The sequence below is a fragment of the Anas acuta genome, chromosome 13, assembly GCF_963932015.1.
Source record: "Anas acuta chromosome 13, bAnaAcu1.1, whole genome shotgun sequence".
In the NCBI taxonomy this organism is placed as follows: Eukaryota; Metazoa; Chordata; class Aves; order Anseriformes; family Anatidae; genus Anas; species Anas acuta.
The window spans coordinates 13,079,190-13,103,183 of NC_088991.1; the positions used below are offsets into that span (position 1 = coordinate 13,079,190).

General features: G+C 42.2%; 1 protein-coding gene across 3 annotated transcripts in view; it reads left to right on the forward strand.

Moving 5' to 3' along the window:
- DOCK11 (dedicator of cytokinesis 11) overlaps positions 1–23,994 on the forward strand; it is an 80,773-nt gene that overhangs the window by 50,044 nt on the left and 6,735 nt on the right. For all 3 annotated transcript variants that reach the window (XM_068697647.1, XM_068697645.1, XM_068697646.1), the window contains exons 34-51: positions 319–422; positions 2,454–2,565; positions 2,771–2,837; positions 3,316–3,363; positions 3,908–4,050; positions 4,682–4,797; positions 6,583–6,720; positions 11,692–11,874; positions 12,585–12,698; positions 14,417–14,632; positions 14,714–14,771; positions 16,182–16,288; positions 17,255–17,377; positions 18,298–18,411; positions 20,717–20,863; positions 21,921–22,131; positions 22,429–22,619; positions 23,268–23,368. In XM_068697647.1, the coding sequence (XP_068553748.1) occupies positions 319–422; positions 2,454–2,565; positions 2,771–2,837; positions 3,316–3,363; positions 3,908–4,050; positions 4,682–4,797; positions 6,583–6,720; positions 11,692–11,874; positions 12,585–12,698; positions 14,417–14,632; positions 14,714–14,771; positions 16,182–16,288; positions 17,255–17,377; positions 18,298–18,411; positions 20,717–20,863; positions 21,921–22,131; positions 22,429–22,619; positions 23,268–23,368 (2,293 nt within the window). The remainder of the gene's footprint in view (positions 1–318; positions 423–2,453; positions 2,566–2,770; positions 2,838–3,315; positions 3,364–3,907; positions 4,051–4,681; positions 4,798–6,582; positions 6,721–11,691; positions 11,875–12,584; positions 12,699–14,416; positions 14,633–14,713; positions 14,772–16,181; positions 16,289–17,254; positions 17,378–18,297; positions 18,412–20,716; positions 20,864–21,920; positions 22,132–22,428; positions 22,620–23,267; positions 23,369–23,994) is intronic.

Genomic DNA, 23,994 nt, shown 5'->3' on the forward strand with positions numbered 1-23,994 from the left:
AACTTTTCTAAAACATTGCTTTTGTTTTTATTTTCAGTGTAACTATCACCAGTCCTTGGTAGGCACAGCTGGTAAACAGCTCTCTCCCAAAATCTGAAATAGCCATCTGCTCAACAACTTCTAAGAGCTTGCATGCTTTTCCCAGGATGTGGTGGGACCCTGTGTGTCCTTTCCAGATGAACCAACTTTAAACAAAGGATTTCTGCATGCCCCATCTGTACTGTCCAAATTGCATCCCTCATTTGTTGTCCATGATACATTGAGGAGTGTGGGTGCAAACCGTGTCATTTTGGGTGTTTTTTTTGTTTTATTGTCCAGCCAGTGGAGCAGCACTTCCAAATGGCCATGGGATAAAGCGAGAGGACTCAAAAGGATCCCTGAACTCAGAAGGGGCAACCGGTTCACCGGATCAGTGTGAAAATGTAATGTATCTGGGGTTAGAAAGGATGGCATTTACTGCACCAGAATGTGGGCTGTGTACAGGCTGTTTTAGATAAGGGGGAGGGAGAAGGACTTCCCCGTGGTAACAAACTCAAAGAACAGCTTATAAAAACCTCTCTTTGGAAACAGTCAGTTTCACGTTTCATAGTGGAGGTCAGACTCACTGGTCTGGTATGCCTTCCCTCTTTAAAAATCTCTGAGCTAAAAATATAACGGCTGACAAATTATGAAATATGAAAGCCAAAATCCATGGGGAAAGTCCATCTGCATATATCGATGTGCAGATGCATTCCCTGTGCTTGGATGGGTCTGATCTGGTCAGTGCCTGGTATGTGGCACTGGGAACTGGCTTCCACACACGGCTGGGCGGTAAAATGCGTTGACATGAGGTTACCGGCGACTGCTGACTCAAGAGAAGATGAGATATTTATAGGAAAATCAACACAGGTTAATAACCACAGTCCCAAACTTGCATAAGGTGACCGTGGTCACACCAAAAAGAGGTCTGGTCCAAATATTCATATAGTGTGTACTCTCTTTGGCAGATTGCACAGATGGAAATCAGGTATTTGTGCAGACCAGCCCCTGGTTTTCTTCAAGGCACTCTCCAGATGCCTAGGGTTGGCATAAATCGTTGATGCATCTTGAAAAACTGTGGCCCTTCCAACAAGCAAAACAAAGATTATCTGGGCTTCTGCTGGCTGTGTCCTGACACGCTCAGGAGAGGTGGGGCCTTTCATGCTCCCCTACATGAATCACAAAGCTACAAGTCCAAGTATAGCCAAACGCCTGAATATCAAACTGTTCATATTCAGCAGAGCTCAGTGCATATGCTTCCACCCTGCTGGCAGCAACACCTGGCTGGGTTTGCAGAAAGCACTACGGCTTCCAGCTCAGCTTATCCCCACAGCCAGACACCCTCTTCTGTGTCCTTGTATGAATATTTTTCAGAGTAGTTGAAAATAGATTCTCTGTCATTAAATGTAATATCCTCAAAGCCCTGTAAAAGTAATGCCATGTGAAGGAGCACAGCTTTAAGGCTGCTCTACGGGGGTAGACATGTTACTTATCGCCTGTTCCCCTGGAGTGAGTTGTGTACTGACTTGATAGTTTGGCATGGTCAACAGCAAAGTTCTGGCTGTAGCGCTGTATCTCCAACCCTAATCTGAATGTTTAAATCTGTTTTCTTATGACTCATATCCATAGCCTGTCACAGAATAAACAACAAATACTATCTGTGGGTCAGTCTCCAAACATATGAGGCACAGCTTTAAGAGAAGCATCCTCCTTAGAGCTTAATTGTATCCATTTGTCAGGGAATACAGCTAGGGCAAGCACAGAGAATGCAAAAAAAAAAAAAAAAAAAAAAGGTAAAACTGTAGGAGTCCAGTCTTTCCTACCACAGAATTCCCGGGCCTTTCCCACAAAGATTGACTCACCAGAAGGATTTCACTTATCTTTGCGTAATTCACCAAATAGGAGGGAAAAAAAAAAGAACACAAAAGCCACTCCCAAAAGTCAGGAGAGGAAAAAAAAAGTTTCTTAAGTTGGAAGTTCCTGTTTTTTTAATAACTGTTATTTTGAAGTGTACTTATTTGGCAGAAAATTAGATTATTGTTTTAAACCATGAAAGCTAATGAATTATTTTCTTTGATAAAAACTGACTTCAAAAACATGGAGCCTAGATGCTCTAGAGAGCAGAAGTGAAAGTAAGATTGCCGTGCCTTTTGCTGGATAAGTCATCACTCTCTGCCCAGACATTTTTTTCTGGGTGAAGAAGACTTTGGCTGTGCATCCAGGATTTCCAGACTGCCCATCCCTGCATTGGCAGCAGCCTTAAAGATGGAAATGTCTCCAAAGTGTGTCACACATGGTGCTGATGGGGTTGCACATGCTGGGGACAAGAGGCATGCTGCTGTATCTGGAATGTGCTGGATTTGTTGTGCCCGTGCTCAGGTGCAGCCTAGGCACCCAGAGCCACTGGCCTCCGTGTGACGTCTGTGTCTTGTTAGATCCGCAGAAGCTCCACGAGGAGCAGCGTGTCACACTGCAGCCGCCTGGATCAGTTTGAGATCCGAACACTCCTGATGTGCTACCTCTACATTGTGAAGATGATTTCTGAAGGTTGGTGGCTCTTGCTTACTGAGGGTGGTGTACTGGAGGGCAGCCAGAAAGACAAAGAGTCCATCACTGGACGTTTTGGTCTGCAAAGTCAGTTTTTTTGTTAAAAAAATAAAATAAAATAAAATAAAATAAAATAAAATAAAATAAAATAAAATAAAATAAAATAAAATAAAATAAAATAATGTAATTTTTTTCCCTCTTTCAGATACACTTTTAGCTTACTGGAACAAATTCTCCCCCCAGGAGCTGATCAATGTCCTTGTGCTTCTGGAGTGAGTATTGTGAGGCTACAATTCAAACACTGCACCTTTGTGCTGGCAGCATTGGCAAGGAAGAAGAAATGAGTGCGGCTGCCTCTCAGGGTGCACATGGTCCTATGCAGCACTAGAGGTGTCTGGCCAGGGTACAATGAGATGATCTTCCTCCCTCTGACAAACAGGTGTCTATGGAGGGAGCAGGGTGAAGTGGCAGTTCCCTATGCTCAGTGCAGGCTGTGCAGAGGGCGTCCCACCACCCACAGGGGAGCCTGGCTCACAGCGCAGCACAGCCTCCCCCTCCTTGGTGGAACAGATGGGTGCGAGACATGGGTGCACCACTGGGTTCAGAAACCAAGGGTGTGAGGTCTAGTAATGCTTAAATATAGACCCCAAACCCTCATGCAACAGACATGGCTGGAGTAGATTTGAAATGTTTTGGTCTTTCCTGATCTGCAGGATCTGTAACATACTTTTTTTTTTTCTTTCTTTCTAGAGTGTGTTTATTTCACTTCAGATATGTGGGGAAGAGAAATATTGCCAGGTACTGTATTCTTCCATCTGGGGCCAGTGTGAGGGGGCCCTCCTCATGCTCCCTGCCACAGCAAAGGCAGGAAGGGAGCGTGCACACCCACGTCAGGCAAACCCAAGCAAGCAGGAAGCCTGCAGGGTCGGGGCTAGGACTCTGCTGAGTGTCATGCAGGGAGCAGAGCACCGTGCAGAGCACCGTGCTCCTTTTAGCACTGTGCCCCTTCCTTCCCCTCCAGCTCCTTGCATGACACCCCCGGCCCTAGGCACTCCTGGATGCCTGCGCAGGTTTGCAATGTTCCCCACGGTTGGCTGCAGGTGAGACACAAGTCACAGCTTCGTCTCAGCACCCTGAGCAGCAGCTCTGCTGTCTCATTCGCTCTAAAGCCATTTGTAGCAGGCGGGACCAAGGTAGCCTGGTCAGTCCTGGGGTTGGCTGGGATGAGACACTTTAGCTTGTGGGAGGGAGGCCAGGTGTCCATCCAGGTACCTCGTGTAATCCTGTAGTGGTGTGGCTTCTGCTCCTTGTCCCATCCCACAGCCTTCGCTTCCCCTTGCAGGGTGCACGACGCCTGGTTATCCAAGCACGTGGCAGCTGATCGGAAATCCCAGACGATGCCAGTGCTCCGCAGCAGAGCTGGTGGGATGCAGGTGCGGCTCCAGCACCTGGGCAGCTTGGACACATCCTTCACACTCAACCACAGTATGTACAGTGGAGTGAGAGGGGATCATGCAGTTTTAGCCTGTTGAAAACTTCATGCAGCCATTTGCTATTTGCTCTTGGTTGCATGGGGATACTTGAACTCTGCAGAATTGCAGTGGTCACCACTCTCTCTTGCAATGTTACTAGATTTGAAGGGGAGATATCTGAGTCACTGGGACTTAGGGCTTTTCCACTTGCCTGTCATGACTCAGCTTCTTGTCTTGGAGTGAGCGCAGGTGATACCTTGGTTTGAGTAGTGAGCCTGGCAGACAGGAGAGTTGCCCTGGTGTGCAGTTCAGCCCTACACAGAGACCTGGGCTGGGATCTGCTCTAAGCCTTTCCATGTGGGTATTTTCCATTTCCCTTCTGTGGGTGAAACTTGTACACCTCAGTCTGTGTCTGGCTTTAAAGACGGATTAAGGGGAAATACTGACATTGTTTTTTTTGGCTGGCATCAGGCTGAGGCATTCTCTAAATGGAGCCGGCAAATTTAGCATCTTGCTATGTGCACCTCATCTCACAACACCAGGGAAGTGTAAAGGGAGAACCAATCTATATCATTATTTACATCTTGTGGGAGCTGGAGTACTGAATGCTGTTTCCTCCTGATTCATTTTTTTTCTGTCCACAGGTGCAGGCACCTCAGAAGCAGATATTGTGCACCAAGCATTACTGGAGGGCAATATAGCCACTGAAGTGTGCCTGACTGTTCTGGACACCATCTCTTTTTTCACTCAGAGTTTCAAGGTCAGCTTTGAAGTCAAAAGTATTGGAGAATAGTGTGCTGTATTTCTGTGTGCTTGTTGCTTTTGTTGACCCATTCTCTTAGAATTACGGATTGTCAAAGGATTTACAAAAGTAAATCATTTGCAGCTTGTTTATTTTCCAAAACACTAAGTGTTCACAGGCTCAACAAGCCTTATGCACTTATGCAATCTCACAATTTCTTCAAAATTGCAAGACCAGAGAAAATTACGTGGATGTTATACCATGAGTGTAGGCATTACAAAAATAGAATAAGAGGAAATGTACATCATATAGAAAGTAGGGACCAGAGGAAAGGGAAATGAACATGCTCACAATAGTCACTGTTTTCTACCATAAATTGCCTAGAAGTGAGACCCAGATTCTTTGAATTGTAGTACATGGATGTCCCAGTGGAAAAGGCTTTCCACATGTGGTTGCTGGTCCAGATAAGACCAGTGCTGCTGGCAGAAGTCTTCTCCATATAGTGATTCACACTCCTGGCAGTTCTTGCCACCCACAGGAATCAAAGCCTTTGTGACGGAGAGAACCCTAGGCTGGGAAGAAAATACTGAAAAACTGTTCCAGAAAAGCTCTTCTTGAAGTGTGGTTGGAGGAATCCTGCCAATTGCAATGTGTCTTTCATAATGTCGCAAGAACAACTCTGTATTTCAGAGTAAGCACAATGAAGACTTCATTTTTAGATGTACTGAAAAACATGAAGACAAAGCGTATCCTCTGCTTCTGTTATGGAGCAAAAAGACCATCCTGGTGCATACATTAAATTACTCCATAATAGTTTTGCAATAGCAGAAGGATTTAGATGCAAGAGTTAAACCTTGCTTGAATTTCACAGTTGCCTCTTTTTTAATATAGCTGAACCACAAAACAATGTGATTTTCAAACCACAGGATAGACTGGATTCCCTTCCGCTTTAATGGGCTTCTGCTTTGCTTTTATGGTTATACGGTGTTACCACACAGAAGTGTGCAGTAAAAGTGCTGATGCTGTTCTTATTGACAATATAAATAATTTTAAAAGTTTAAAAGTATGGATTCTAAACTTGCTCTGCTACAAGATGTGTATAGGATGTCAAAGACAAATCCAAGCCAGACAAAAGGTCAATTGGGCTGACAATCATACAGGGGACTGTTGATCTATCGATATGGAGCATTCCTGCTGGGTGGCCACAATGTGCCAGGCTTCCTGCACAGTGGCTGCAAGGATGGCAGAGAGAGAGGCAAGATAACTTTGACATGAAACTATATTAATCCTCTCTAGGTAATTCTGTTTTGCCATCTGTCTACAGGGGAGGAGGGAAAAGGGAGATGGGTTCTCCAGAAGGTGCAACTAGTCAAAACTCTGCAAAAGACAAGGGAAGTGATTTACTGATTTACTACAGCAATAAAACACTTGTTGAGACTCATAAAATGAAATGGAAAAAGAGTGTAACTGTTATGGTGGTAGCAGCCTGTTTTATTTAAAATATCTCTAGACCACTGATGAACGTTGCACAGAACATTGTCCAAAACCTAAAAGTGTTAGGTTTTAGAATTAGTGATGCAATAATAATAAAATGTATTGTTTTATTCTCTGCTATTTAAATAGCATCTGACCAAACAGTGTAAGTTTGTACTGCTTGTCACAGTTTCTGGTTATATTTTTACTAAAGGCTCTGCTCCTTCTCTGGCTTAAGAATTAGTGTGATTAATTATGCAAAATTATCTATTTCATTTTCAGCTTCAGGCACAACCTTGCTGCAAAGTAAATTCTCTTCTTGCTTTCCAGACCCAGCTTTTAAGCAACGATGGCCATAATCCACTCATGAAGAAGGTTTTTGATATTCACCTTGCTTTTCTCAAAAATGGGCAGTCAGAAGCAGCTCTTAAGCATGTGTTTGCCTCTCTGAGAGCTTTTATTAGCAAGGTATGTAATGCTTAACTTAAAGGTGCAGGAGAATTTGCCTAGACATGACAGAATATAAAGCAATATTTAAGTTAACTTTAAAAAGTTTAACTCCTGTTAAACTGCTATTTTGTGCAGTTTGAAGATAAGATTTAGAAAATAGCTTCTTAACCAGGGCATGTCTTTAAAACAATTATTACAGCCATTATTATTTGCTGTATACCGGGAAACAAAATGAGAAATCACAAGGAATTCCTTCATGAGCCTGGGTCGCACAACTGCTATTAAGGATTAGTATCCTTTCTACCCAAAGCTGATGCTTCTTGACTCTTTTTTCCCCAAACTGCCAATATTGCTAACAGTATTATTGCTTGAACAGTACTTGCACTGAGGACCTGCTCATCCTCTAGCCTTGGGCTGCATTTAACAGAGGCTAGCACCTGCTGAACCTCTTCCTACACTTTTCTGAGCTATGAGGCTGTTTAATCCCCTGAGCTCATGCAGTGACAAAGCCACAGCTAACCACACAAGAACTGATGCTATTGCTGACATTTCCTTTCACGTGTATCAAAATTTGCCACTTCTCATAAGTACATTTTTGATACCAGATGTACACACAAACTCCGCTGCTTCCAAGCTGCACAGTTATAATAAATTTAAAATGAATTAAAAGCTCTCAAATCACCTGAATGCAACACTTCATTAATGAGGTAAATTCATATGGCTTCAGATTGCAGCCAGGCAGCACAGCATGTGATTGATATGCAGAAAAGTATTGTTTCCAAAGGAGGTCTTGCATGAGTCACTGAACAAAATCTGATGAAAGAAAGAGACTGCTAAAACTGTTTTTCAAAGGTGGTAAAAATCTGTACTATGATTATTTTACTATAACTACACATAAAAGCTAAGAGCTAATATGAGTATGTCTAGGGCTGATTTTAGGTTTGTTCTGACCAGACATGTGAAAAGCAGAAAATGCAGAAGTCTCACTAGCTACCTATCTGGCTCCAGACAGCATGGTTTCCTACATGATGTTTTCTCCATTGGGCTTCTTAAAGCCTGCCAAAAGCCTGTCACCAGCAGGAATCACTTAGTTTTTCTACAGGGTCTAATATATGTTTATTGTTTTACCTTTCCCAGTATCTTTCAAGTTTTCTGCTTGATTGTGATCTGCTTATCTTTGAAATACATCCTGCTGCAGAGCTACATAGACCCCACATGAACATAGTCTCTCTGCACCACTGTCCCCCTTATTAGCTGCAAGTTTGTATAGATGAAAGTATTGTTTCTTGCCTATAGCAAAGAAGAGACCTTCCTCCTTGCCTTCTTGGCAAATTTTCTGTGTTTGTTCAAATGCAAAGCCAAAGCTGCACACCTGTTCAACTTGATCTCACCATCAGCCTTCAAAACCTGGAGCCCTTCAGGGGTTACACACTCATTGTACGAAATGCTGATTGCAGCAATGAAGGCTGCATTCCAGGCAGCTGCGAGGACAGGCATTTGGGTGGTTTTCTTGGATTCCTGCCATCCTGAATCCACACTGAATTTGGCATTATGAGTCTTCAGAGATTTGAAAAATTGCTTTCAGTTAATTTCTCACATTTCCCTTATGACAGGACACGGTGTTGCTTCTGTAAAAGCAAGATATGAGCCCAGCAGATGGTATCTATAAGGAAGTGATTTCTTTGCCAACTCCTTAACCACATGGGTCCCAAACTTCCTTTTAAGTCCTCTGAAAGGCTTTTCTAAGATCCGAAGCAACAATAAAATAGATGGGGCATCACTGCGTTTCACAACAAGTGCAAGGATGGCATGTTTTTCTGCAAGTTTGTTTTGAAATATGAATGTTGAGCTGTTTTGTTTTGAGTTGCATATCATTGCTAGCTATAAAAGTGTTAATTTCAAGAAAACCAAAAGTGAATTATACCTCTGACGCAGCTAGAAGAGACCATTTGTCAGTTTTATGGCCTTCTGCAGCTAATAATTAAAATGAAAAGGCCCCCCCTTTTATCTAGTGTCACAGCAAATAGTTGTTGGAGGGAAAACCTCTTGAGAGTTATTTCACTTCCCAAAATCTGCCTTAAAACACCCTTATTTCTTCATTAAACCTAGTTATTTCATAGGCAAGAGATTCAGAATAGAAATGTCGCAAGAAAGCAAGGAACAAAGGAGGTTTATAATTGTTTGCATATTTGGTTTTGGTTTTGAAAATGAATGCTGCTTGCATACATGTGTGCCAGGAATTTGGAAAGGGAGATTTGTCTGCTTTACTGGCTGGGAAGAAGCAATAATAGCTACAATATTCCTGTTTAATATCCCAGGTTTTCTTAAAATCTAAACCTCTTTTCAGAGCATCAGATAGATGAATACGTATGTATATGCTTGGGAATGGTCTTTAAATTGTTATGAAGGAAAAGATGCACAGAGTAGAAGGCTGAGATCATTTGCCTGCATTAAAGAGACAAGTGGATGTGAGAGTGAATGAAACCCCATGTAGCTGCCAGCTCCATGCCTCTCTGTCCCTTGGTGCATTCATACTATCAGGGCCTGTTAGAGGCATCGCCAATCCCAGGCCCTGGAGTATGAAGGTAGCAGAGCTTTGCTCCTTTCCTGCAACTGCTGATTACATCTGACCATGTTAAGCCTTGCTTTCCTTCCCCATTAGTGTAATTTCACAGCATCAGGCTGTGATTTGTCCAAACTGATGCCCACAACTTTGAAAGGCAGGAAGGAGCATAAAGCTTTCTGCCCTACTTTACTGTGCCAAGGCTGGTCTGGAGCCTCTCACTGTGCTGACTCCTGCTCCAGCCCTTCATATTAGGACTGGACCAGAAACATACTGCTCCGGAGCACACGGGGTCATGGCCACATACAATGTTTCTCAGCACTTCTCAGTTTGTGTTCTCCTGCCAGCTGGAGAGCCACAGTCAGCACCTGGTCCAAGCTGCAGCAGGCATAAACCCTTGGGTCTGCAGCCCTGGCACCACATGTGATTGCATCTGCTTGGGATCGTTCTCCAGGAGGGAGGTGCTCAGGGACGCGGACTGGCTATGAGCAGGCCACAGCTTTTCCTCCTGGAGCTGGTGCACAGTGGAGAGGAGCACACAGGGAGAGATTTGGGGCTTGTTGTCCAGATTTTCAGGCAAAGTTTTCTCCCTAGCACTGAGTTGGAAATATTCGCTAAATCTCTGCAGGCAAGCAGTGATGCATGCCAAGAGCCAGTGCCAGACACAATTTCTTGGTTGCCCATGCATGCCCAATCTGACATCACTGTGGCCATTTCTGTGCTAATCCCAATTTCTAGTGTGATCCTATCTCACTATGGGAGGATTGCATTACAACAGGCAGCAGTTACTTAATAGCTCCTTTCCCAAGTGTACACGTGACCCTCTTGGCCCTGTTTTACTATGATACTTATTTGCTTCTTTTCTCCCTTTTTTTTTTTCTGAAAATACCGCAAGAGGCAGAGAACATCAAATAGTTGGGCAGTAAGCATGCTGCCTTGTAACCTATGTGGCTCGGTGTAATCCTAATGCTGTAGTCTTCCTAGATGCAGCTCCTAGATTCCTGTTTTAAAGCTTGCCCACCAGCATGCCGTGGTGGTTGCCACAGCAGTACCTACACTCTTTTCTGAGTCATATATATTTAATGCAAGGAATAGAGGGCCAAGGTAACATCGCCAACCTCTGACTTGGAGGATGTGAGGGAATACTCTGACAGCGTTTACTGTCATTTCCCTTGGGGATATGCTAGGACAGAGAGAGGTGACTCACAGACCATGCCCCCTCAGTACCACTGTGTCTTGAATGAACTGAGCAAATCCTCTCCCTCAAATAGACAGAAAACACAGTTACCTCTTTGTGCCAGGAATTTCCCTAGGGCTTGGTCCCTGGCAGAGGGAGCAAAATGCTGCTGCATGATGCCTGAACAGCCTCCGCTCACACCAGGACGCACCCCTCTCCAGCCAAGTCCCTGTGGTGGCTGTGGAGGCGGCTGCGTGCCAGCACAAAACCTTGCCTTGTTCTGCTTCTCTGCACCCAGCCCATTGTGGCAGGGGTGGAAGGAAGCAGTGTGCAGTCCCACCTCACAGCCAGCCACCACTCTGACCAAGGACGGATGGATGCCTGCTGGCACCCCTGCTCCAGCAAGCCCTGCATGGAGGCTGCTGCCAATCGGGGCAATGCACTGCTGCAGCTGTCTGCTTTTCAGGCATGGCTGAGCTCGCCCCCGCAGACATGCGCTGAAATAGGTGTTTGCTAAGGTGACAGACGTGCTGTGGCAGTGCAGGCTGCTGCTCTTCCCTTTCTGCTTTTCTTCACCCGGCTGCAAATCCCCAAGCCCTGTTTCTAACCAAAGTAGCTCACGCTGTGGTTTGGCTTTGTCCTGCTGCTTCCTGGGGCTGGCTCAGTTTGTGGGGTCACTGCATATTTTAGGTACTCTGGGACAAGTGTGTCCCTTATTTGCTTTCCTGAATTCCTGAGTTGTGACTTTAGGCATTTTTTCTGGGACTTGTAGAAGTAGCTGTGCAAGCATCACAGGTCATGTTTCCCAGCAGGGTTGGACTTGTGGGCAAGATACAGCAGGTTTTCTGACACCTCACACAGCAGCCTTTGGCGGGAATGTCTGTGGGACCTCTTTCTGCCCTGCTGCCAGTGTTTATGGCTTTTGCAAAAGCATGAGACAGGATTCTCTCTGTCCAATACGATGAGAATTTGCACGGACCAAAAATTGTTGGGAGTAGGGATAGATGGACATATACAAGCACATCCCCAAAAAGTGTGACAGCTAAGGTCACGTCGCTTTAGGAAATGTGGTTAAAAATAGATCCTGATTTCATTCCCACAAATACTTTTGAGCATGAAACTTTAGCAGAATTTTTATTTAGGCTGTCCAGGCTGGAGTCCACTATGTTGCCCCATGCCCCTGCCCATCTGAGCTCTGTAGGTATTATTTTGTGGAGTATGTTCTAATATTTGCATATCTTTTGTGAAGTTTCCCTCAGCGTTTTTCAAGGGAAGGGTGAACATGTGCGCTGCCCTCTGCTATGAGATCCTGAAGTGTTGCACTTCAAAGGTGGCCTCCACAAGGAATGAAGCCTCCGCTCTTCTGTATCTGCTGATGAGAAATAACTTTGAGTTCACCAAAAGAAGAACATTCCTGAGAACACATCTTCAGGTCAGTTACTGGGGAAAAGGGAGAGATCGGGACGCCTCAGATTTAATGAACAGATATGTTGATATAGCTGTGTTACCACATGTCTGCAGAGGAATTGTTGTGTATTTCAAAAAAAAGAGCAAATCTTGCCAATCTTTTATATGGACAAAATGCCTCTTGATTTCCAGGCTTTAACTAATCCCTGTTTTCAGAGATTGGCCTAGGGCCCATTGGGTGAAATACACTGCCATCAAGCACTCCAAATTGTTGATTTTTTGGAATTGAAACTACAAGACACATCTCTGCCTCGGGTGCTGATTGGCATGGGGTGTGAGGTATGGCAAGAAGAGCCACCTTTGGGGCAGGAGGGATTTTTCTGGAGCTGCTTTTGAAGCATTTCTTTTTTAAAGCAAATTTAAATACCTAGAGGGGCAGGTGAACACCCACTGGGTTGTAATAAGTCAGGTAAGAAGGTAACCAATGTACTAATTTCTGCATCAGGATTTGTGTTATGATTGTTATCTTGTTAATTCTGTGAATTTGCCGTTCAGCAAAGCAGCTTGGTCCTCTGGGGACTGTTTGTCCATGGGAGATCAGACAGTAAAGCCACAACAAATGTTGCTTACACTGTGGGAAAGATATGGTTTTTTTATAAGCTTTTTATGTAACTGTGACAATAAATCTTTTCTATTAGGGCTCGTTTAAATAAAGCCCCTATGCTGTCTCAACAGATAATAATTGCAGTGAGCCAGTTAATAGCAGATGTGGCACTCAGCGGTGGGACGAGGTTTCAGGACTCCTTGCTCATCATTAACAACTTTGCAAACAGTGACAGGCCTATGAAGGTAGGTTGGAGAAGATAAATCACATGTGCTATCAGCCATTAATGCAAGATGGGGTATGTATGCACTAAAGGAAAGTGCATGCTCATGTTTAAGGGTAAGCCTAATTATTCTAACTGTATGATTTATAAGCACACGCTGGCCTGGTTGCTCAGTAAACAAGATTTATAGCAACAGCAGTAGGGCCAGCTGTACCATGCGTCACGTTCCACTGTGATGCCTAACGGCAAGAAGAGAGAGCACAGTAATTCAGGTTACACTTCACATAGGGTGCTCCTTTCAAGGGCTTCCAAAGAGCTTTCTAAGAACATCCAGCTTTGAGAGGAAAGAAAAGGGAGGCCTGTTGCCTAAAGGAAATAATTAGAAGGAATTAAAATTAATTAACTGATTGTCAGTAATATTATGAAAGTCCTCTTTTGTAAAGATTAATGGTTTTATTTCTTTGGAAAATAACAGTCTCTGCATTAGAATGAACAGCTTCTACCTAACCCATTGAGCAATATATCATCACTACAACTTGCTTCATTGCGCATGGTGTAGCTGCCAGTGTAGGACTGAGAAAAATGAAAAAGAAGACTTTTACAATTCTATGACCATCCTATGACCTAAAGGCAGAATGAGAACCTCAGTTGCGTGTTGAATTGTGATATAGCAAAGTTATAGTTAGGATGTACCTGACAAAAACTTCATCTCTCTTCTGCACACATACATGTATGTTTACAAGCTTTTCACTGATCCAAATTTTGCTGATCTTATTTTATATCATGAGACCATCATTATATCTAGTTTACGTACATAAATAAGTAAAAGACAGATCTCCCAGTACAAGAGAGATTCTATTATGGTGGAGAGAATGCCGTGCACAGGTCCAGACATAGCACAAGGAGAGAGAAAATAACCAGGTTCAATACAGAAAAGAGAAAGATGAGGAAGCTTCTAACTGCTACTTTTTACTACCAAAAAGGGAGGTTATAGAGATGAGGAAGTCAGGCTCTTCTCAAAGGGGCAGGATGGGAGGCAATGAACACAAGTTGCTACAAGGGAAATTCCAACTTTACATAAAGAAAAATTTGTTTTCCAAGATAGTGGGGCAGGGTCCAGAAAAGAGGTCAGATTTCTGTCCTTGGGGATTATCAAAACTTGGCTGGACAAGTCTTGCTCTAACTCAGTGCTGATCCTCCTCAGAGTAGACGATCAGACTTAAGCATGTGTTTTTTCCTCTAATACATTCCAGTGGTGGGAAGCTCTACAAATGCCTTTGGTGTTTTAGGAATTATAGAGTGAGCACATCAGATACTAACAAGCCAGATGTTGATTGAAGAGAAAAATGCTTCAGGAGTTTACGGTTTACGGTTCCATTCTGTGGCATTCACGTGCAAGGAGCACCTCTGTCTCACCCTCACACCCGCTCCTTAGGATGCAGAAGTACCTGCTGCACTTCAGCACAGGAATAGCTAGCCTGACATCCTGTGCACAACCAGGAAAGATTGGCCCTGTGCATGCTCAGATTGAAATATCTTTAATTGAGTATGAAATATTGTTTACTGTATAAACTGTGAGTTCAGTAGGTAAAAGCTACAGTCAGGGCTATCCCCTATACTTTGTTTTTTCAGACTGACAGCAAGTGGATTTTGGGCTTAAAGGGTACCAATGGTCTTTGACAAAGCCTAGAACACCTTTTGTTTCTGTGTTTGCTTCTAATTAAATTTGTTTTGTACCAGGCAACTGCTTTTCCTTCTGAAGTCAAAGATCTGACGAAGAGAATCCGTACAGTGCTTATGGCTACTGCCCAAATGAAAGAACATGAAAAAGATCCAGAAATGTTGATAGATCTACAGTACAGTTTAGCTAAATCTTATGCAAGCACCCCAGAGCTCCGGAAAACATGGCTGGACAGTATGGCAAAGATACATGTGAAAAATGGAGACTTTTCAGAGGTAATTTACATAATTAAAAACAATGTGCCTAACAAGACAGATGTTCAGATGACATTTTAATTTTCCCTTTATACTTTGCAGGCAGCCATGTGTTATGTTCATGTAGCAGCCCTTGTTGCAGAGTTCCTGCACAGAAAAAGTAAGTAAGTGTTTACTGTTTAAGAGGCATAAGACAATGCAGTGGTGAATGATGATTTGGTAAATTATTATTTATTGATCTCTTCTGAACATGCTAAAAAGGAAAAAAAAATGCAGCGTGACATGATGAAGGTAGAAGAAGGTGAGTATTTTTGAAGAAAATAATCTAAGTGTTCAAACACAGGCATCTACTAGACTGTCCAGGTCTTCTTAGACAGTTATGTTGGCACCTTGCTGAGAAAAATAAGAACTGACACATTATGTCTCTGTTTAAATGTTCAGATGTGTTTCACATTAGGAAATGTGCTCACAGGGGAAGCCCATTTTACAAACGGGCTGTATGTATGTTCATCAGAAGTATCACTATAGGCAACTGGAGAAAACTAGTGAAAACTATATAGAAGCAGTCAAAATTCAGTCAAAAAATGAAGCTATAGCCTAACTATACAAATATATAAAAGCAACTGGAAAAAAAGAGAGTGGTGTGGTTTAATGCAAAACAGGAAGCAAGGACAATCTTGTATATTCTCAAGTAAGAGCATAACATTTTGCAGGTTTTCTTATAAAAACCTATTCCACAGTAGATATATTGACCCCATTTCTTGTTTCCACATAAGGGAGTATTGTTGAAAGAGACTTAACTTTCTACTACTTTTAAAAGTTAAAGCCACACAGAAGTTGACTATGTGCACTGCCTTGGCTGGAAAGGTCTCTGAGTCCTTTGCTCAGGGGGCTTGAAGTTCCTTCAAATTCTGTGTGTTGGCTAAATGGAAAAAATCGGCACATGTTTTTTTTGATATGTATGTAAACTTCATATGGTTGCAGAGGGGAGAGCATTGAAAGTTGAACCATCTGTATTTGTACCCTGGAAGCTGCTGTCCACAACCAGTGGTAAAAAAGAAGAGGAACAAGTCTGAAGGAATATTAAATGATATACCTTGTGTTATCTCTGTCACAGACACTGTTTACATATATGTAGGCTGCAAACAGTTCAATACAGGCTGAACTACTCAAAGCTTCAGGGTGCATAACTATGGTTTCTGCTAGGAGTATACTGCCCTGTTCACTTCCTATCCTGCTCTTCAGCATCCAGTGGTAGCTTTCTCCTTGCAACTTCTTTGCAAAAATATATGCTGGTCTGTCCTAATGGGTTGGTCAAAGGTGACTTCCAGATACTACACTGGAAGATCTGTTGTTGGTGTTAGTCACATACTAGGAATGACTCCTTTGGCAAATGGCTGGAGAGATTCTTATGTGTTCAATCCCATGATAGCAAATCAGTAGCAAAAATGGGAGTTGGGTCCCCTGCTGCCTTTAGGACTTTGCTATCAAATGGACTTCTTTGGCCACTGAAGCACGATGCATTTGAGAAAAGTTATTCTATGAATACATTTTATTTTGTCTGCTACAGAACTCTTCCCCAGTGGATGCACTGCCTTCAGGAAAATCACTCCCAACATTGATGAAGAAGGTGCAATGAAAGAAGATGGTGGGATGATGGATGTACATTACAGTGAGGTGAGGTCCTGTAGTATAGACTATGGAAAATTTGATAACCTAATAGGATTTAGTGTTAAACCATGCTCATGTGAGCTTTAGCAAATTGTAGTTGTGCACTGTCATCTGTAAGGAAGGCTGTTCCATGGCAATTTCCCAAGAGAACTCTTCGTTGACAGATGTTATGGGTACAATTCAGATAGGTAAATCTGGTGCAAGTTCTTGGTTCCTTTGAAAGGCTTTTCTAGTTCTGAGAGTGAAAAAGCTACACCGCAAACTTTGTCTGCCACGTTATGCAAATTCTAGCCCTTGCCAGCATAGGACAGCACAGTTTGGTATTTTTGAGGCACAGAGTGTAAGTCAAGCTCCGCTAAGCAAGAGGTCCATTTAGATTCCCCTTGAGTTTGGGCTGTGCTGCAGGACACCATGGTAACAGAACAATCTAGAGATCATAGCAGGGCACTGGGGAAACAGAAAGATCCTCCCGTAAGTTCCAGAGAGTCACGATTACTTCTGCTCCATCCATGTGCAACTGGGTGGGCCACATGGGTGACTGAGGTAGCCCTGCAGCCTAGCTGCTTGACTGTCCATTCATTAAGACTAGGCTTGGGGATCTTTAGCAGCACATCCCATTGCTATTACATGCATGTTCCTTGAACATACCTCTTTGTTATGTACCTCTATCTTCCAGAACTGTCATCTCCATATCCTCCCAAACTTTTGGCATTCTCCTAGGGAGATAGCTAAATAACCAAGGCATACTTGCTGGCTACTGTGCTGATTGATGAGTTACTAAGAATTAAACTTTTAAAAACTAACTTTTTTTTTCCCCTTCACAGTTTAGCATACATTTGGAAAGGCCAGGAACACAAAGTGTTTGAACTTATGTAGCTGTGGCCACTTATACTGGGACCTATTAAAGTATTTGAAGCTCAAATGGTTTATCTTCTCTTTGACTTAACAACAACCATTTGGTTGCTCTTGTAGGAGGTCCTAGTCGAGCTGCTGGAGCAATGTATAGATGGTCTGTGGAAAGCAGAGCGTTACGAAACAATTTCTGAAGTTTCCAAACTGATCATTCCTATTTATGAAAAACGGCGTGAATTTGAGGTACTCATTTTGAAGTAGTTTGTATGTATCAGGTAATTTCATAGGTTGCTAGGTTAAAAACAAGACACTTCTGTTTCTCACATTCTGAGTTAATGGATTGTAGTCTGTAAAGCACACATTGTGCTTCATTGCTGGTCGTTAAACAAATGAATGAAAGCAGTGGTCTGGAGGGTAATAAAGTTAAAGCATTCCTAGACGTGGAAGACCATAGTTAGACATAGCTAGTGAATAATGCCCATCTTCCTTTCCCTAAAATAAAGCTGTCATTCCCATATGCTCATCAAAGCCATAGATTCTTTTTGTCCTTTAATACATAGACACTTGAGTGTTTTAAGGGTTAAGAAAGGTGTGGACTGTTCAAAGAGAGGACTAGATCCTCAAGTAACTCAGTGGCTAGCAGAGAGGAAGGAAGGAAACTGTTACTGTCTTGCTACTCCCTAACACCTGCATTGATCTGTGCCCCAGCAAGGCTCAAATGCTGATCAGTGCTCCCCTTTCCCTTCTTCTCCCGTGATCCCCTCCATTTCAGGAAAGCATCCAGCTACATTAATAAAGCTATGAGAAGTCTTGATTTATTATTTTCAACATAAAGTTGTTTTTAATCAGAAAATAATTTCTGAGTAAAATACTGCAAGCTGGTCTACCCTTAAAGGCTTAGTCAGAGAACATGCTGAGACGGTAGGCTGTGTTCTGTTGAAAGACAGTGGTTTTATTGCAGTCCACTGTACCTTTCAGACCTGAAGCCAAAATTTGCTTGAGACTGAGGTTTTTTGAAAGAAACTACATGAACTCAACCTCTTTAGAAATTCTGATTTGCATTCTCCAATGGATTGTGATCAAATACTCAGTAGCTTCCAGTGTTAGCTAGAATTTCCTGCTTGTGTAATTCTGCTCTAATGATGTCAAGATTTGTTTTTCAGAAACTTACTCAACTATACAGAACGCTTCATGGAGCATATGCTAAGATATTGGAAGTGATGCACACAAGGAAGAGGCTTCTTGGAACTTTTTTCAGAGTGGCCTTTTATGGACAAGTAAGTATATACACAGGCCTGCCAGCTACCGCTCACCTGGCATCCAGATCCATAAAGCTGCTGCTTGGTCAGGTCTTAAGCTGAAAAACCTACAAGCTCCTCTGGTGCTCCACCTGTGTGTTGTGTCTTTGTGTTTTGGAATTGCACCCTTGAGGTGAGTGTTTGTATCTCTCTCTAGGAGCACTTGATTTATTATAAATTTTATGTTTAAGCTGATGGGATTTTCATAAAGCAACTCAGCAGTAAGAAAATGGCTTAGTGGGTTTAGAAATTTTCCTTTTTTAAAAAAATTATAGTAGTTACAAGTTACACAAATGCAATTTAGCGTGTATAGTATATAACCAGTAATAGTATTCAACCATAGATTATAAACAGTAATAGTAACATATATTTTCTTTTGCGGACAAATGCTGCTCCCATCTAAATATTAGTAAAGTAAAAGTTTACCATAGAAGCTGGAGGCAAAATATGTATCAGAGTTGGTTTCATACTTTTAGGGATAGATAGTATTTTTCATTAGCTGGGGTAGTTGGAAAAATGGAGATCTGGGGCTCAGTCTGGAAGAGTGTGATCTTACTGTATCTGATGCAGTCTTCTGAACCCGAAAGTAGTTGCATGGGTTTTTCTTCCACCTAGAGCAGTTAATCTAATAAAGTGTGTTACTTCTCATCTCCCTTGCAACTCTGGACTATCTTCTTCTGCTTATGGACCCATAACCCCAAGGGAAATGCAGATTCCCTCTTTAGAAAATACTATGTAAATGATATTAGCCCTTCCTTTCCTGGTTCCTTCTTTTAGAAGATGTGATGAATACCCCTGAAACCATCATGGGTTTGTACCTTTGAACACCACTGTCATTTCACGAACAACATATCTTTATTGAGAGCAGCTCAGAGGAGAAGGACCTGGGAGTGTTGGTTGATGAGAAGCTCAACATGAGCCAGCAACGTGCACTTGTAGCCCAGAAAGACAACCGTATCCTGGGCTGTATCAAAAGGAGAGTGGCCAGCAGGCTGAGGAAGGTGATTCTCCCTCTCTGCACTGCTCTCCTGGGACCCCACATGGAGTACTGCATTCAGGTCCGGGGCCCCTGGCACAGGGAGGGCATGGACATATTAGAATGAGCCTAGAAAAGGGCCACAAAGATTATCAAAGGGCTGGAGCCTCTCTCCTATGGAGACAGACTGAGGGAGCTGGGGATGTTCAGCTTGGAGAAGGGAAGGCTCCAGGAAGACCTTATAGCAGCCCTCCAATACCTAAAGGGGAGCTACAGAAAATCTGGGAAGGGACTCTCTGTCATGGCATTTTAATTCCATAGGTTGGAATAAGATGATCCCTAAGGTCTATTCCAACCCAAGCCATTCTATGATTCTATGATCAGTGACTTTTGCTGCAGCATTTTGTCTTCATACTTCATACTTTGGGTATGTAAAAAGTTAATATGGTTAGCAACAGATAAAAGGAAACAACTGCTAGTTTGGTTTTCTAGAATCTAGAAATAAATCCCTAAAACTAAGCAATGTAACATACCATCCTGACAAACAATACTTGATCCAGTTTTCCATTTTCAAGCTTTGTCAGCTTTATAGGTCAGCTACATACAGATAGTTTTAATAATGTCACAATTTCTGATTGGAGCAACTTGCCAAAGCATGAAGCTTTCAGGCTGTTTCCATTACAGGAAGAACTGGCAATGCAGGCACAACCTTTGGTGCAATTTTGTTTCTGTTTACAACAAATACACTGAGTTCCACTTCCCTGAATACAAGAAGAATCAAAACAGTGGAAGCACATTTCTTTATTTATTGCTTGAAGTCCCCGTTGGCTTACACAAAATCCTTTCCTTTAGATTTTTCACATGGCTCTGCTTTCAGGACTTGGCAAATTTATGTTTTTCTACTCCTTCTTTATCCCTGGTTTTGGTGCTTTTTTTTTTTGTTTTGTTTGTTTGTTTGTTTGTTTTTTTTCTCCTAGTTGCCTCTTTCCAACCTTCCTAAAAGTCAACCTCTGACCAAACCCCTCTTCCACATTGTTTAGATTTCTCATTAGTCATACTAACGCCTTTGTGTTTAGCAATGACATGCTTATATTTGTTGAGGAATTTAAAAATTTATTTGCGCAATTTTTGAAGGAGTCTATTAAACAGACCACATTGTGAGATTTAGTGCAAGTCATAGTCTTCTAAACCTTCTTCACTTTCTGAAATGTTAGTAGAAAGTTGCTTTCAAAGTAGCAAATCTGAAATAATGTTTTCCAAGAGAAGAAACTCATCTGTTCCTCATGCCTTGTTTATGATTACTACTAGGCATTCTTTGAAGAAGAAGATGGAAAGGAATATATCTATAAAGAGCCCAAGCTGACAGGCCTATCAGAGATCTCTCTCAGACTTCTTAAACTTTATGGAGAAAAGTTTGGGTCGGAAACTGTAAAAATTATCCAGGATTCCAACAAGGTAAAGTTAAAATGCATGAACAAGCTAACAAAATGCAGTGAATGTCAGGGCCACATACTAGAGAGTACACTGATGAGTGCACTGACAGAAATACCAGTTGTACTCTACTAATACTGGTCAGGCCTGGGACTACACTGCTCTGAGCACTGTGCAAATGCAGCACAGAAAGATGAGCTTTGCTCTGTGGACCTGACAGATGGGAGATGACGCAGCATCCCTTCCTTCTGCCAGTAGAGAGGGAGGAGTGAGCCTGGTCTTCTGCCCTTTTACAGGCACCTTGCTTCCAATTGCCCCTCCCATCCCTATGCTCCCACATGGGCAAGGTGCATAGCTTGGCAGTGTGGTGCTGATCTGTCTTCCAGGTAGAAATAAATGCATTGGGAATTATGAATGGGAAGTGACAATTCACGTCTCTCTGAGCCCTGTTGCTGAAAGGTGTTGGGAACCAGCACAGAGAAGCAGATGATTGGAAGGAGAATTACTTGTCATTGTCATTACTTGACACTCCAAATCTAAGAGAAAATCTTTCCTGGCCTCATAGTCATAGCTTCCTTTCCCTATAGAATATCCATTTATGCTCACTACAAGGACTGTGCACGCTCTTGGGTTGCAACTGTGGATATGTCTTAGTTACTAAAGACGATGCTAGAAACCTCAAATGTTGTTTTGTGCAAACCTGCAGATTTGCATGGTACAGCACAGTGCTGCATAAATGCTAGCTCATGGCTGGGAAGCAATATGGTCATATTGGAAGTTCAGGAGTGTGCTGCACTGATTGATAGCACAATATGACTATCCCTTCGAGATGTACCTTGTTTGGCACCAAATGTGGTATTTCTTGTGCCACAGCCTCATTGTCTTGTATGTCTGCTAGCTGATGGTCTAACCAACACAGCTGAGGTTAAAAGGAGTGTTTGATGTGTCATTCACATGTGTGCAATGGGGCCAGGACAGCAGAGAATCAGAGTGTACATCTGATCCCTATAGATAACTTAAATAATTGTGAGTTAAATTGCTAACCTTTGTTCTTTTAGTGAGAAACTCTCTTATTTCACAGGTCAATGTTAAAGACCTTGACCCTAAGTATGCTCATATTCAAGTGACTTATGTGAAGCCCTATTTTGAAGACAAAGAAATCTCTGAAAGAAAGACTGAATTTGAAAGAAATCATAACATCAATAGATTTGTATTTGAGACTCCTTACACTTTATCTGGAAAAAAACATGGCAGTGTGGAAGAACAGTGTAAAAAAAGAACCATTCTAACTAGTAAGTACAAGCATCTGAACTTGAGACAGTGGGTATCAGCAACTGGTTTTAGACCTTTTTATCTTGTAAAAACTTCTTAATCAAAATTGTGATATGATATTCTGGTTGGGAGGGGGGATTTACCTTGCATTTCTATGTGCAAATTTTTACAAGTGAATAAATTGTGATATTAAATTATAGCCTTATTCAGGATTTCACACACACCAAGTAAAACTCTGAGCATAAGGATGTATCTGTATGTACTCCTGTTTGCTAAAAGATTTTCAATCTATAAATCTCATTTGCTGTTTCTGCTAGCTTCGAATTCCTTTCCATATGTAAAGAAGAGAATTCCAGTCAATTATGAACACCAGGTTAATTTAAAACCAATTGATGTTGCAACTGATGAAATAAAAGACAAGACAGCAGAGCTGCAAAAACTCTGCTCTGCTGGTGATGTTGACATGATCCAGCTGCAGCTCAAACTGCAAGGCTGTGTTTCTGTGCAGGTAAGGCTTGACACCTATTCAAAATTACATTTATATACACATCTCTGAGTGAGTCATCTTTTCACAACGCAGCACATTTACTTTCCAGAAATCATTAACTACCTGGTTTGCAGCACTGCAGCCATCATCCTGCCAGCACAGCTTGCCTTGCCACACATATTTGTGGGTGGTTCGTGGCAATAAGGGTTTTGTCCAGGGGTGTTTGCAGTGCCAAGTCCAAGTGCAGCTGCACATTAGTTGTCCATGGGTGGATGCTAAATTATACTTAGTTCTTGAAGACTGTACTGTAAATATCAGGCTGAAATAACCTTTTTGTGAACCTGACTTTTCTCCAGCCGGATATATGACCTTAAGACTCAGACCATACAGCTTGCCAAACGGAAATAAGAGGAAAGTATGAGGAAACAGATTGCCTCTCTGTTTTTTTATCTCCCTTTATCTTTTGGTCTTAAAAAGCCTAGATGGAAAACAATCCTCAAGTGTTAAGACTTCAGGTGCCTCTGGTGATACTAGTAATGTAGAGCTGGTGGCATTCAAATAATAAGCTAATTATTTTCAAGGAAAAAAAAAAGATAAACACTTCTTAACTACCTTTAGCAACTCAATTGAAGTTCTATCATAAATGATTCCTTACTTCTTTGGTTCCAGGTTAATGCTGGTCCCTTAGCCTATGCCAGGGCTTTCCTAAGTGACAGCCAGTCCAGCAAATATCCCGCTAAGAAGGTGAATGAGTTGAAAGAAATGTTCAGGTAGGACTTCTAATGTAATAAAAACTTGTCAACTGGCTGGGATATGGTAGTTGCTTTTCTTGTGTTTTGGTGTGTTTCCAAAATCAGTAAATGCTGAATGCTCACGTCTTATAAAGGTCCAGGTCTGATGGTGCCATGGTTGCTCAGACATATGGAAAAAAGCCACTGTAACTATACATGTCAAGTGTTCCCAGTCTTCGGGTTGTGATTTCCATGACAGAATGCCTGCTTCAGTTTTTTGTGTGCATATTTGAGTTTATAGAAAGTACATTTGAAAATTAGAGGTCTAATAGTCTTGTGTTCAGGACTCTTTCATTTTGTGCATTTTTTCCCCATCTTTCCAAAGAGATTTTTGACTAGATAATGATGAACTTCAAATATTTTAAAGCAAATCCCTTTTTCATGGGAGACCATCATTCTTGATTGTTGCTATATTTGGACACTATGTGACTTGCACAGGCATTTTTCTAACTCTCTCCAGTCCCCCAGAATAGGTGCATAGACCATGGCCTTTTACTTCCCACTGGAAAGTGTCCCCCTTATAATCCAGCAGCTCCTGCTTCACCTCAGGATGACGTGTGTTCCCACACTTCACCACACTACTTTCTGGACCTCTTGAGAGCAAC